The sequence below is a fragment of the Corylus avellana genome, chromosome ca10 (assembly GCF_901000735.1).
Source record: "Corylus avellana chromosome ca10, CavTom2PMs-1.0".
Classification (NCBI taxonomy): Eukaryota; Viridiplantae; Streptophyta; class Magnoliopsida; order Fagales; family Betulaceae; genus Corylus; species Corylus avellana.
This window is the reverse complement of record NC_081550.1, coordinates 22,480,479-22,494,126: the sequence shown is the minus strand read 5'-3', so window position 1 is coordinate 22,494,126 and position 13,648 is coordinate 22,480,479. Positions and strand designations below refer to the sequence as shown.

The following is a 13,648-nucleotide window of genomic DNA, read 5'->3' as shown; positions in this document are numbered from 1 at the left end:
TAATTTTTGTCTACTTGATAATATATATAATCATGTTTTCGGGATCTGAATTTAAAAAAACACCCACGCTAATTTGGATTATACCAACAACTCTTGAGTCTTGCTTCCTCTAGGAAAAAGTCAAGGCCCGGCACATCTTACTTGCCTCCAAAATAACTCTCGAAATAGTTGGGATCTTAAGCTGCGAGTCCCATCAAAATGAGAAATGCTTCCCATCACATTTTTATTTGTATTGTTGATGCTACTTATATTTTATTTTTTATATGAGTACATGGAACAGAAAACGACAAACAGAAGGACTAAACTAGGTAGCGGAAAGGGTCAGGGTCCTTCCCACAGACGATGGGAAAGAAAGGAAAGAATAAGAAGGTACGGGGAGGGGAGATGATAATGAGAAAGTAACGGGTGCAGAAGCGTCTTTTGCTAATGTGATATTGTAAATCAATTTAATAGATTTTTACTTAAAAAAATCAATTCATTAGTAACAAGCTCCAAACGAGAAGTAGCTTCGAGCCTAACCCGTAGATGGAAATTCATATTCTAAATCAGAGAAGATTATTTAAAGATTGAGCATAGTATTATAAGGCTTTAGCGAAATAAGAAACTAACATAATTTCAATGCGGCTCAAGACCATATTGTTCCAAACATTAAACAAAACTTGAAAATCCACCAAACATCTTGAAAAAACATTTAACTGATCCATTACAAAAGCAAAGAGGCACTTAAGGTAAGTGATAAAACAGTATAGCTTTTATAGTCGACGAAACTAGTTGCCTTTTCTCCCATCAATATGGCCTCCAACTAATGGTGGTCCGGCAACCGACTAAAAAGCTATAAAGGCCCCTAAGTAGCCAATTTACTTTCAATGAATGGAGTGAGTTACGAGAAGTAAAGGGCTTCATAGCCCCCCAATAACATAGGCGACTCAGGGAAAACCCCACCTTTTAATCTGACTAAGAAAACTCAAATGCGGAGAATAGAATAGAATAGAATAATCCAAATATATCCTTATGCAATAGCATCCAAAAATGCTCTTCCAGGTTGACGCCTTGCCAAAGGTCCATGGCATCCAAGAAGCTGCAAGATTGAAAAACCCCTTGGTTTGAATACCATGACATTTACAAATATCGAAAATAACATTTTTGAAAATCAAGTTTACCAAAACTCGGTCACCACATTTTCAACCAAAAAAATTGATGCAGTATCATAAGCAAAGACAAACCTTGGCATTGACACCATCTGGCACAATTCGATTCTCTGCTTTGAACCTCAGATAATCAGTTCTGCTGAACTTTGTGAACCCCCTGAAAAATACCACCATATAACAAATAAGGTATAACTGTGGAGTTCTAAGGCGCCAAAGTGGGTGTTTGATTAAGCTATCTGATGTCAGAGAGCGACCATCTACTTGCATAGAAATTTTATATTACCAAACCAAGAGAGACTCGTGACAGTATATGACATTAAAATAAAACGTATTTAACTACATCACCTAGGAACAGGCCTTTCCCGATCACCAATAAAGGCTTGATCAAAAGAAAAACCACATTGTATAAGTGAACAAAAAAAATCTAGAACTGTAAAATACATCCTATAAAACATATGATAGTGATCAAATTGAAATAATTGCACAAGTCCTTAAGGACCCATAAAGACACTTTAATAATGACAATTCAAAAATATGTTCACATACCATTTCCTGCTGACAATGATCTTCTGACGGCCCGGAAACTTAAATTTTGCACGGCGTAGGGCCTCCTGAGCATGATGGCTGTTACTGTCCTTGCAGCGAACAGATAGAAGAACTTGGCCAATGCTCACCCTCGCGCAAGTGCCCAGTGGTTTCCCAAAAGCACCCCTCATCCCAGTCTGAAGCCTATCAGCTCCAGCACATGAAAGCATCTTGTTAATACGCAAGACATGGAAAGGGTGCACCCTGACTCGCAAATGGAAAGCATCTTTCCCAGCAAATTTGGTCATATATTTGTTGCAAGCAATACGTGCAGCCTCAAGAGCTTCACTTGAAACATTCTCTTTTTCCCATGACACCAAATGAACACAGAAAGGAAACTCATCCACTCCTTTCTTTTTCATTCCTACATCATAAATCCTGATCTTGGGGTCAGGTACACCACGGCAATACCGTGATTTCGGGTATGGTTTGTTCTTAATCTGACGATAACACCTGGCAGGTCCTGCAAGAGAAAAAGACATTAATAACAAAACAGGGAAACAGCAACACCTATTAACTTGCCAAAAACAATCTCCTAGAAACAGTTTGAAACTCTATAACTAATCAGATTTGAAAGCATGACAATAATTCTATGAAAAATTAAAAAATATAACAATTCAAGATAATTTTAAAATTTCATGCAAAAAGCATATTGAACTGTGAAATAAGTGAAACAAGAATTGAGAAAAAAATAATAATAAAAACGAGAATCAGAGTAGAAAGCAGTACAAAGAGCAGAAGCCAAAACCACATCACATAAATCCAATCATCTTACGAAGTACAGATCCTAAGGGTGGGAATCACAAACAGCAGAGAACAGGTCCTGTCCTGCTATAAGCAATCCATGGATAACTTCTACTTCAGTAGATTTTTATTTTTATTTTTTCATTACAACAAAGATATTACCCTCGTAAATAACTTCCGGGAGAAGAGACAAAGAAACAGGACCCAGCAGAAATGAATCTACAATCCGGTGTTGATTTTCAATAAAATTTATCTTTTAAAGTCCTGAGAAAACTACACACAAAAATGCCCATTCTTCATCTATCTCTAAAACTTAGACCTCGTGAAACCATGTAAATTCTTTCACAGCCAATCAACAAAATCTAAAAGCAATTAAAAAATTCATCAATTCAGATGGCTTCATCAAATCGCAACGAACATCGGTAACAACCAAGCATCTCCATAAGTGAAAGAACAAATAGAATTAAAGCTTAACGAAACATTGTTCGAGTCAAAAACATAATATAAATGATGCAAATACACAGATCTTTCCAAAGATAGAGAGAGAGAGAGAGAAACGTACTCCTCCCCATTGCGTGCGAATTTCTGGCTTCCTTCGCAGCTGCAAACCCGAAGACCCCTAAAAAAATAAGATGAGGCAAAGAGGAGTAGCGCTCTATATATAGAGTACGCGGTGGTACCAAAATGAACCCTAATACAGTAATACGTGTGCGAGTGCGTCAGGCCGTTAGCCCACCTTCGTCATGGTCCAATCCATAATTAATAGCCTGCCCAGCCCACAAAATCTTACACGACTTTGGTTACCTTCTTGGACCCGGCTCTTCTTCTTTTAATTTTTCTTTTCCTATATAATATAACTATTTTGGTTAAATGCTGCTTTTGTGCATAAAAAATGCTTAGACTTATAATTATTTTACAACATACGTGTAAATACGTGATTAGAGAGTGATAATTTTTTTTGTGGCTATCGTGACTCCAATCCAATCAAATGCTAACCCGAGTTAACAAGTTATAAAAAAATTGTGAGAAGAAAAATGCTAAAATTATAATTATTTTATAACTTTTTGATATGTTAGCGTGTGATTTGAGGGTCTTAAATATTAATTTTTTTAGTCGTTGATCAATAATTATAGTATTACATAAGGAATTATAGTTCCGCATCCCTAAGCAAATGTACAACTGATCAAATCTGTATATCCCCTTCACAACAAGATTGCATTGTAGAAAAGAATCACTGCCCATCATTTCCAATGTGTATATGAAGCTAAATTTCAAAACTAGTGCTTCAACCAAATCTTTTTCGCCATAGAGTAGTAGGTTCAGGACCCTTTTGTGTCAAATCAGACACCATAAACTTTTGAGCAGTAAAATTATATATCCTGTTAATTGTATTTTACTATCAATAACTCTGTTTACTTTACAATGTCAGTTTATGTAGCAACATTATCATACCATCTACTGTTCTAACTATAACTTTCCCAAAACAAATTGTAAAAAAGAAAGAGTGTGAGACTACAAATTAAACAAAATCAAAAACCAAGTTTTCTATCTAGGCGTGATGCTTGAAATGTCCCCACTAACAAGGTTGCTTCCGGATACATCTGACCACATATCAGAATTCTTCAATGTAGAGGATGATGACGGTGGAGTCACTGTTTTTTCAGCATCAACTCCCATGGGGTCTGCTATTCTAATGCCGGACTCAGGCATCATAAGGCATATACGTTCAAGTTCACGGACCACCTCTGCCATTGAAGGTCGTGCATCTGTCACATCTTGGCAACACTTGAGGGCCAAAGTTGCGAATATCACCAAACATTCAGAAGGACAAGATCTCATCCTCTCATCAATAACCGAAAAGATCTTACCAGATTGATATGTGACGTTGACCTGAAATGGATAAAAACTATAGCAAATTAAAATTCGTTCACTAAAAGTATAAAATAAAAAAATAAAAAATACTATAAACAGATCTATAAAGTTTTACCTCTCTAACAATGTTTTTGCCATGTGTGATTGGCCGCATCCCAGTTAGGAGTTCTAGAAATACCACACCGAGACTATAAACATCACTTTTGTTCGTGAGTTTATGAGTTAAGAAATACTCCGGATCAAGGTAACCCTGCAAAGTTAATACAAAAAATGGGAGGATAAAGAAATAGACATCAATTATATCTCTTGGGACATTTTATGTCTATTTCATCCAGTTTGAGTTTTATTTCACATATTTCTAAAATATAAAAAATACAAATATAAACTTAAAGTTGAAACTTGTGAAGTTCTGATTCTTTTTGGCAAACATCAACTATAAGAGTCTTACTGGAGTCCCTTTCACAATTGTGGATATATGAGCAGGCACAGTCCCTTTGATATCTGGAATTGGGGCAAGTCGCGAAAGTCCAAAATCGGCAACTTTTGCCGTATAGTTAGAGTCCAATAATATGTTGCTGGCCTTGATATCCCGGTGAAATATTGGAGGGTTAGCTTCCGTATGCAGGTAGAGGATGCCCTTAGCTGATCCCAGGGCAATTCTCAATCTCATAGCAAAACTAAGAGGTTCTTTAGACTTGGAGGCTGTATTATTACATACGTGAACCACCAATAAGCTCATTTGAACGTAGTAAAGAATTTGAAAAGACAAATTATTCTGTTCAGCTCCTTGAAAAGAAAAAAAGACGAGAGAGAGAGAGAAACCATACTGTTGAAAATTATAGATTACAATTTTCACTTGCATTCATATGCAATGATGAACACTCAGAATTTTTTTTTTTTTTTTTTAAAATAATAATTAGTGAGATCAATAAAAGGAAAACTTAAAGGGATGAATATAAGGTGTACCAGAAAGGTGATACCTTAAAGTACAGAAAAAAAAATGTAGTGAGATCAATAAAAGGAAAACTTAAAGGACGAATATAAGGTGTACCAGAAAGGTGATCCCTTAGAGAACCATTTGACATAAACTCATAGACCAACATCTGCATGCACAACAATACTCAATTGAAGCTTTTCCCAAACAAAAATTTCAACAAGTATTCAGCAACAAAGATCAAGAAAAACTAGGCCTTATCTTCAAAGTGTAACAATTTTGCAGGAGAAAAAAATACTACTCATGAAAAATGAAGGAAGAACTGTATTCTCCCAAGTTCATTGAAAGGAGACTTTTATGCATTTTTTTAATCAAATATTCCTCAACTAATGAAGAACTATTTACTTTTCCATTATTAACAAACCAGCACCTGTGTAACCTCTCTGTAACCTCAAAGATTTATATGATGTTTTAAATCTTTCTTCTTTTTTTTTTTTTTTTTTTTTTATTTTATTTTTTTTTATTATTATAGCTCTCATTATCTCTGGTTTTTACTGCAGCAATTTCCTAAGTTAAAAGGAATAGTCTCCTCATGCATTATTTGTTTTTTTTTTTTTTTTTTCTTTCCCCTGAGCATGTCCTCAAGGATTCAGCAACAAGATTGATAGATAATCCAGCCTTGTATTTATTTTATTTTCACATATATTCAGTTAGGATAAGAAAAAGCACCTGTTCACCGCCTTCATCACAATATCCAATTAAAGACACGAGGTTTCTGTGATGTAATCTTGACAACAGTTCTATCTCTGTTAAGAACTCATTTTCACCCTGTAAGGATCCCTCTTGTGCACGTTTTATGGCAACAACTGTACCATCAGCTAGAATGCCTTTATAAACCTTTCCATACCCTCCCTGGCCAATCTCAGTGGAGCTGTAAAATTTTTCTGTAGCCATAGCCATTTCTCTAAAAGTGAAAGCCTTCACACCATCAATTTTCATGAAGGCCTTGGATGCTGTATATTAAATACAGGTTCAATGTTAATAATTAAAGCATAATGATAGACGCTTCATATAAAGAGACTGTGCCCACTGGATTTAAAATAATCGAAACAATTATGCATATATATTTCCATTCACAATTCCAAAATTTCTGATATTTCAAATACAAGTCTAAATACAGACATGATGACAACGCACACAAAAAATCAATAAGCATGTTATAGCCTGAGATGAAGCTGATTAACACGGATTCTTTTAAAAAATATTTTTTTATGATTTGGAGTCAACTGCATTGTTAACATAGTGGTGAACTGGTTGTTCTTCAACTTAGAGATGGTTTGAGCTAATATGCAACTCTTTTCATTGAAGTGTCTCATCTCTCAATAATTTTTCCACTAACAGCCAATCAAACTTGGCCGAAAGTGACAATTTTGGGCCAGGCTGAGCCTTTCTACCTCGGGGTGAGCTTGGACAAGCATCAGCCAGCCTGATTGACAGGCCTAATCAGGATGTACAATAGACACAACTATAGGCATAATGAAAAATCATGAAATATCTACCTAAACATCCTAAAATCATAGACATAAGATACTCACAATGACGTCTTCTAGAAATTGCATGGTACTTCCTCATCCGCATTCTTACTATCAGGAGAGAAACAACTGTAGACAATGCAACTGCACCTGCAATGGCCCCCAATACTATGCCAGCCAATGCGCCCATGCTTAAAGCAGACCTTGGAGAGGTGGAAATCACTGTGACATTAGTGAGAACTGTGAGCATAAACAAAATCACGACTATCTTAAGAATATCCACCTCATATACGAACACACGAAAGAGGGTAATATACGACCAAAGCATAGTTCATCCATGCATGGGGGTCAAGCCATGAGTGACATATGGTGTGAACTTAAAGCTGCCTTCTTGGTCAATATAGAACATGACTTAATTATCCAGCAAACATAGAATCATGCTCAACTGAGCACTGCAGTTATTCACTTATGTGCTGGATCACATTAGTGCAACCATATCTGCCATACCACTTAACATAGCTCTCAGTATGGGGAAAGCATTGAACTGCATACAAATCAGGGCTATCTTCAACAAGATTGGGAAGCAAACAAAAGAAGTGGGGGGTTACCTCCACTTAAATGTGCCGCTCACAAACACACACCACATTTTACTCCGAGTGAGAAGAATAGGCAAGCTTTATATGAACACAAACACAAGTAACCACTACACTACCACGATAAAACAGAGATTGATGCCACATGCCTAAGATTATCTTTTAAGTATAAAGGATTTGGAGGTACAGGCCAAATAAATTAGAGAAAAAGTTGCACATTCTTCAAATGGTAAACAAGCATTAATTCCAACCTCAGCATGGCTCACTCGCAAAATATATCAAATAAGGGTTTTGAGACAAACCATCATTATAAATGTCAAGTAGAGTGAAGCTAAGAACTTCATAAGGTCCAAATACGCCAGGATCATTAATTTTCCATGATATGAACATGTTCATAATTCGCTGAACCTCACTCCCATTGAAGATATGAGAATTCTCGTTAACATCATTTACAGGAAATATTTTCAGGTACATTCTGAGTCGAGGTCCTTCTTCCCATGTAATGGAATCAATGTACAGTTGATAACGAAATAACTTAAGAGCAGATGTCAAGAAGTCCTCAAATGCATATCTGTAGGGGCGAAAATCTATGAATCCAGGACTTTTCAACCGATATCCAACAAGCAGAGGGGCAGCACAGAAACAAGGTACAGGAGATGTAGGGAAATATTCATAAGGGGGTGGGCACTCTTGAGATTGACAATTAGAAGTGGTATCTGTTGAACTCTGGCTATTATTTTCATCCTCACTTTCAGATCCACAAAACTGGACCAGATTGGTAGTTGAGCATAAGGGATTCCCTTGAAGCCTGAAAGTAAACAATCAAACGGGTGAGATGATCATTATATCAATGTCCTGTGACTGTTACACCTCATGATTAAAACTAAAAGGAGTACATCCATACTCTTTTGCCAAGAAGTCATATTAATTTGAAGATGCATTTCATTATACATAAAGTTTATATGAAACAAATTGGGAAGCAGTATAGAAGCAAACCAGACAGTCACATTTGGAGGTACACTAGTGCTGCCGGTAATATTGGAAAGCTTGTTATTCTGCAACTCCCTGTAATATCAAAGATCCACAAAATCACTTAAAAAATCTGGTATGAGATCCTTGCAAACCTCTTAAGTTAACCCAGGAGGTTATAACACTTTGACTTTTACAAAGAGCATGCCGCAATCAGAAAGCAAGGAATCAACGTATCTTGTACCAGCACAAGAACAAGATGCTTGGAAGTGTGAAAGCACACATGCCCACTCACACCACCAGACAAAGACAGTTTAACCAAGGGAACACTGATATTTTCATTCAAGTCTTACACTTTAAGGCTTTCCATTCCGTTCAAAGTCCTATTTTGCCAAATAGTGGATAGAACAGAACCAATCAATGAATTGTTCGCGACTGACCTGCAATGGGGAATAATTTACCAAATAAAGCCATTTAATTTGTTAACAGTTTAATTTATTGGCTGATATTAACTAGTAACTAAAAAATATAATGGTTCAGATAAGTGGAACTCAACTGGAGATAAACATGAAATGATTTACTGTAACATTGAAACATGCAAATGAACACAAAATGATGAAAGAGCAAGTGGGAGCCTACTAACAGTTTCTGAAGATGAGGAAGACCCGAAAAGTTGGCAGGAACCGTTCCAGTAAGATTGTTGTTGGATAAATAGCTGAACATATTGTTCAAACAATTCATTTTCAAAGTCGAGGTAATTGCTGATGTAAATTATCTTTGAAAACTGAAGGACGCGTTTGAACATACTTTGTAGTATCTGGAAATTAAATTTAAAGAAAAACGATAAAGATGTGTAGGACATGTCATTTGAAAGATGGAGAATCTTACATGGTTGTGATTTTCTCAGAAAGCCTATACTGAGGTACGGATCCATTTAGCTGATTTGAACTGAGATCCCTGAAATTATATAAAGTAAAATATAACCCGAGTACAAGTAGCTAACTGAGATGTCTTTGACAATGTAAAAGAAATTTTTATTCAACTGGGTGCATTTATTTTTCTGATTTAAAAGCTTATACTGCATTATCTTATAATAACATGACTAAGAAAAAAAACAATGCAACTTACAGATAATAAAGGTTTGGTATTTGGCTCAAATCAGGAATAGGTCCTTGCAAGTTGCAGTTCCTAAGGCTCCTGGAACAAGATAACCAAAACATAAATATTATAAATCTTGACATGAACATGTGAACATGCATACTTCTTGGTTACCATCTTGCAAGCAAAGCTTCCAAGAACATGAAAGGTTTGTGATAGCTAATTAAGATAATATAGCTTCCGTACAACTCACACAGATTATACAAAGTGACATGAAATATCAAACAGCAAAGAATAAATCATAAAAAATCTTAGCTTCTGCTGTGTAGAACTGGACCTGATGTTTAAAAAATGCAATCAAATGCCTCCATGCCACTTTAGTTGGCTTAAGAGCCTCGACATCTAAGTTAAGTAGCATTCCCATCTCTATTCCTTTTTAATCGATGTTTTTGAGTAATTTATGTACTCTTACCAACAAAGTACCATTCTGCCTTTCTTATACTATTTTCATTTTGTGAGTAACTTATGTATTCTTACCAACAAAGTACGATTCTGCCTTTCTTATATTATTTTCATTTAGTATTTTCCACTTTGTTTTAGTTTTGCAGTTTAGGAGGAAAAGACAGAAAAAAAAAGAAAAAAAAAAGAAAAAAAAAAAAGAAGAAAAAGATAGAAAGAAAAAGAAAAAAGAGCCTCCTCTGTCATTTGGCCAAAAATTAAATAAAGACCTCTGCCTTACATATCAAGGCTGGCACACTTCTCTTCCTTTACTTTTGAAATACCTAGTTCCATACAGAGGATAATAATATTCACTTACAACTTCAGCAATTTAGACATGTAGCTGTAAGAAGAGGGAATTGTAGTCCCATCAAAGTGATTGTTATCAAGTTGACTGCAAAACAAAGATACTGAACACATTAAGAAAGTTGACAAAAAAGTACTTAAGTAAAATTTAGAAATCATAACCTAGTTCAAGTTGAGAAGCTAAGAAAAAAGACTATAAGGGTAACAGTATTTATGTGATAAACATATATGTATTTAGGTTATAGGAAAGAAGAACACATACAGTATCCGTAAATTCGGCATTTTGGAGAACTCTGGTGGAAGGTACCCTGATAAGTTGTTATTATCAACAAGGCTGTAGGTGCAGAATTGAGGATGATCACTGATTCACAGATTGTACTGACAGATAACTCAGTATGAAGTATGAATATGACCAATTATCAACTTACAAGTGAACAAGTCTTGGTAATTTAGATAGTTCAGGTGGAATTTGCCCACTAATTGAATTGTTGTTCATGTGACTGCTCACAAGGTGCAAAAGAAAAAGAAAAAGAAAACAAAAAAGATAAATAGTAGCATTAGTAATCTTAGAACTGATTTTAGAGAATATAGCATCGGAAAAAACACTCACAAGTGCTTCGCTTTGTTCAAGTTTGAAAATGATATAGGTATCGATCCTGATATGCGATTCTCGTCAATTTGTATTCTGTCCAAGTTTGAGAGAGAACCGAGCGCTTCAGGTAAGGGACCTGTTAATTGGTTTCCATTCACAAGCCTGAAAACATGGGCATATCATATTAAAAAACCAAGTGTTCAGAACAATGCCAAACATATAAAGTAAACTAGTTCAGACAAAAGTACTATTGCTTACATTACTTAGAAATCAAAAGCTTGAATGAAAATGCATGAAGTAGTAGCATATTTGTACTTCATAATGGTATCTCATGTGATAACGATACTGAGTATCAAACCTATCCGGCAAAAAAAAGCTGTTCAACTTACAAGAGTTCCAAAGACGTAATATTGCCTATCTCCTTTGGTATACTCCCACTTATGTTGTTCCACATAAAATCCCTATAATGGAGTAAAAAGAAAAATATATAAGTAGGATGAATAAACCAAATGCCAATGTGGGGAGGAGAATAACTATGTTTCAAAAGATTGAGGAAAGAGGGATCCAAAAACTTCTAATCAGATAAAGATGTTGGCAGCACAAAAAGTAGCTTTCAGGTATGCTTTTCCTTACAATATTGTCATATTCGATAAGCGGCCAAGCTCTGGTGATAAACTTCCTGACAAATTCATTTTTAGTAGTTGCCTGCAGAAAAGAAGTCCATAGAAAAATTATTAAAGCACCTAATGCGAGTTCTTCATGGAAGCACCCCACATGCAATTAATACCCAGTTTTATTAAAGCTTGATAGTCTTATACGTTATATTTGAACTTTGGAATAGTATAAACCTAATATAATGCTAGGCATGGGATGATGATTGAGTCTGTAGGCAATAAATTATATGATAAAGCAATTACAAATTAATTCTGGACAAAAGAAAAGGTCATATATATATTTTTTCAAATTGATTTAAGACATGTTGGTGATCTTTTCTAGCAAAATTCAGAAACATGTGGCTGACAGACCTTATCCTAATGAAATGCATATAGCCACCAATGTCTTTAATCTTAAATGAATGCAGAATAAAGGGAGTCTGTTCCCTGGCACAACTAATATGAGCAGTATAGAAGTGGAATACTATACATATCATCATGCAAGGGTACAAAAAGAAAAGGGTATTATAAGTTAAAGGAGGTGTGCAACATTATTCATCCTGATTATTCTACCCAATAGAAATAAAAATCAAGAAAGGTTAAAATCATACAATTGTTGAACATGTAGATATCCATCATCTAATGTCGTATTGAAGCACACAACCCCTCTCCAATTTGACGTACATGGATCTCCTTGATTCCAATTACTCAGATTCTTATAGGGATCTATCAAACTTCTCTTGATAGCTTGCAATGCCGTTACTGCAAATTAATACAAATGTTAACCATCATTTCATCAACATGAACATTTAAAAAGTTCATAACCTTTGCTGGTCTGGTCCTTGTGTTTCTCTAGTTCTAGTATCAGGTTTCCACATTAAAGGAAAGAAGAGTTAATTTAAAAATATACATCAACAATGTTAGCAGACCCAATTTTGAGCATATACACTCAAAAAAGAGCTACTGCTCAACTATATGCAACACTATTCACATCCCAGTAGAGGGAAGTGAATATTTGAATTTACCACAAAATCACTTGGTATAGGATTCATGAATAAATAACACAGGCCTCCATGTGCTGCGTGCGACCTCTAAACAAGCATCCCCTCGAGAATATGGTTGCCAAAAGAAGCTTGAGAATCATGAAAAGATAATTAAAAAAGGGGGCAAACTGAATCAAAATCACCTTCTATAGGGTCGGTAAAGTGATGCTGTGCTCCTCCTATAAGTAGTGAAGACCACCAGCACAAGCATGAAACAATATATATTCCATACGTGCAAGCTCTTGAATGATACATCCCAATAACGCAAAGAGCGTCAGAAGTCTCAAATTTTTCCGAGTACCCAAAACTGGGAATTTTTGTAGTATCCGACTACTCGGCCTGATAACAGGAAATAACAATTGAATTCCAAAGCAACTCAATTGCTCTGAAGAAAAAGAAGTAGTAGCTTATAACAATTTGTAAATAAAATGTATGATCAAAGAATTCAAATCTAAGTAGAGCAAAAAGCTCCAACGACTGGGCAACAAAACAAAGAAAACCCGTCAAAATTCTCGTCCCATTCAGCTTGAGAAGAAAAAAAAACCAACCAAACAGCGAGCAAACCATGCAAATTAAGATTGAGACGAAAGAGAAAAACGGAGAAATCCTTAGTACCTTAGTAGGGAAGCATTGAATAGTTGAAATTGTAATAGAACGATCGAAGCTTACACAAGGGTTGAATATGAACTTGGAATGGTAGAAGCAAGAAAGAAGAGTCTGAAATTGAATACCGTGTGAACGGGGGTATCTTTCGTAGCATGACTCCGTGTATAACGCTCACGAATTCGTGGGTAAAGCAGATAAGAGCCATCTTTTTCAGCCACGGCGCAAAAATATCACACAGCGAATCGTCAGCAACTTTGGATACAGCTCTGTAAATACAAAAAAATAAAATATTAATACATTTGTATCTAATTTTAGAGCTGATAAAGAAGTTGTTCTCGGATGGCGATGTCGACTTTCTGGCTATGTTTGCGAAGAGGCCGGGCCGGCACTGTAGCTGGAACGGCACTGTTCCAGCTACAGTGCCGCAGCAAAAATTGACTTTTTGCTCTCTTTTTTTTTTTTTTTTTTTTTTTTT

The 13,648-nt window shown here is 35.6% G+C and overlaps 2 protein-coding genes across 5 annotated transcripts; both read right to left on the bottom strand.

The window, feature by feature from the left end:
* Positions 1-587: 587 nt before the first annotated feature.
* Positions 588-3,149, bottom strand: LOC132163527 (large ribosomal subunit protein uL16-like). Its single transcript, XM_059573844.1, has 4 exons — positions 3,040-3,149; positions 1,695-2,196; positions 1,224-1,305; positions 588-1,078 (listed from the first exon to the last, which is right to left on the bottom strand). Exons 1-4 carry the CDS (start codon positions 3,047-3,049, stop codon positions 1,010-1,012), a joined length of 663 nt encoding a protein of 220 aa, XP_059429827.1. The 5' UTR covers positions 3,050-3,149; the 3' UTR covers positions 588-1,009.
* A 666-nt stretch (positions 3,150-3,815) lies between these two features.
* LOC132163200 (probable LRR receptor-like serine/threonine-protein kinase At1g06840) lies at positions 3,816-13,612 on the bottom strand. Of its 4 annotated transcripts, none has more exons than XM_059573401.1 (21): positions 13,183-13,612; positions 12,711-12,952; positions 12,136-12,286; positions 11,505-11,576; positions 11,261-11,332; positions 10,890-11,033; positions 10,708-10,779; positions 10,542-10,613; positions 10,293-10,367; positions 9,506-9,574; positions 9,266-9,334; positions 9,021-9,092; positions 8,731-8,817; positions 8,405-8,473; positions 7,711-8,216; positions 6,879-7,037; positions 6,013-6,296; positions 5,401-5,452; positions 4,798-5,051; positions 4,465-4,599; positions 3,816-4,367 (listed from the first exon to the last, which is right to left on the bottom strand). In XM_059573401.1, exons 2-21 carry the CDS (start codon positions 12,820-12,822, stop codon positions 4,023-4,025), a joined length of 2,871 nt encoding a protein of 956 aa, XP_059429384.1. In that variant the 5' UTR covers positions 12,823-12,952; positions 13,183-13,612; the 3' UTR covers positions 3,816-4,022. The 4 variants fall into 4 exon arrangements, with proteins under 4 accessions (XP_059429384.1, XP_059429382.1, XP_059429383.1 ...); XM_059573399.1 differs by having other exon boundaries at positions 12,711-12,906; XM_059573400.1 differs by having other exon boundaries at positions 12,711-12,906; positions 13,299-13,612.
* Positions 13,613-13,648: the final 36 nt, after the last annotated feature.

Bases quoted from the DNA above. Each gene is read 5' to 3' on its own strand.
- LOC132163200 (XM_059573401.1), bottom strand. From the start codon at position 12,822: ATGTATCATTCAAGAGCTTGCACGTATGGAATATATATTGTTTCATGC. The intron at 8,818-9,020 runs GTTAGTAGGCTC...TCCCCATTGCAG, and splicing joins CTTCCTCATCTTCAGAAACT to GTCAGTCGCGAACAATTCAT. The intron at 8,217-8,404 runs GTTTGCTTCTAT...GTTTACTTTCAG, and splicing joins CCTCCAAATGTGACTGTCTG to GCTTCAAGGGAATCCCTTAT.
- LOC132163527 (XM_059573844.1), bottom strand. The intron at 1,306-1,694 runs GTATGTGAACAT...GGTATTTTTCAG, and splicing joins ATCATTGTCAGCAGGAAATG to GGGGTTCACAAAGTTCAGCA. The intron at 1,079-1,223 runs GTTTGTCTTTGC...TCAATCTTGCAG, and splicing joins CAGATGGTGTCAATGCCAAG to CTTCTTGGATGCCATGGACC.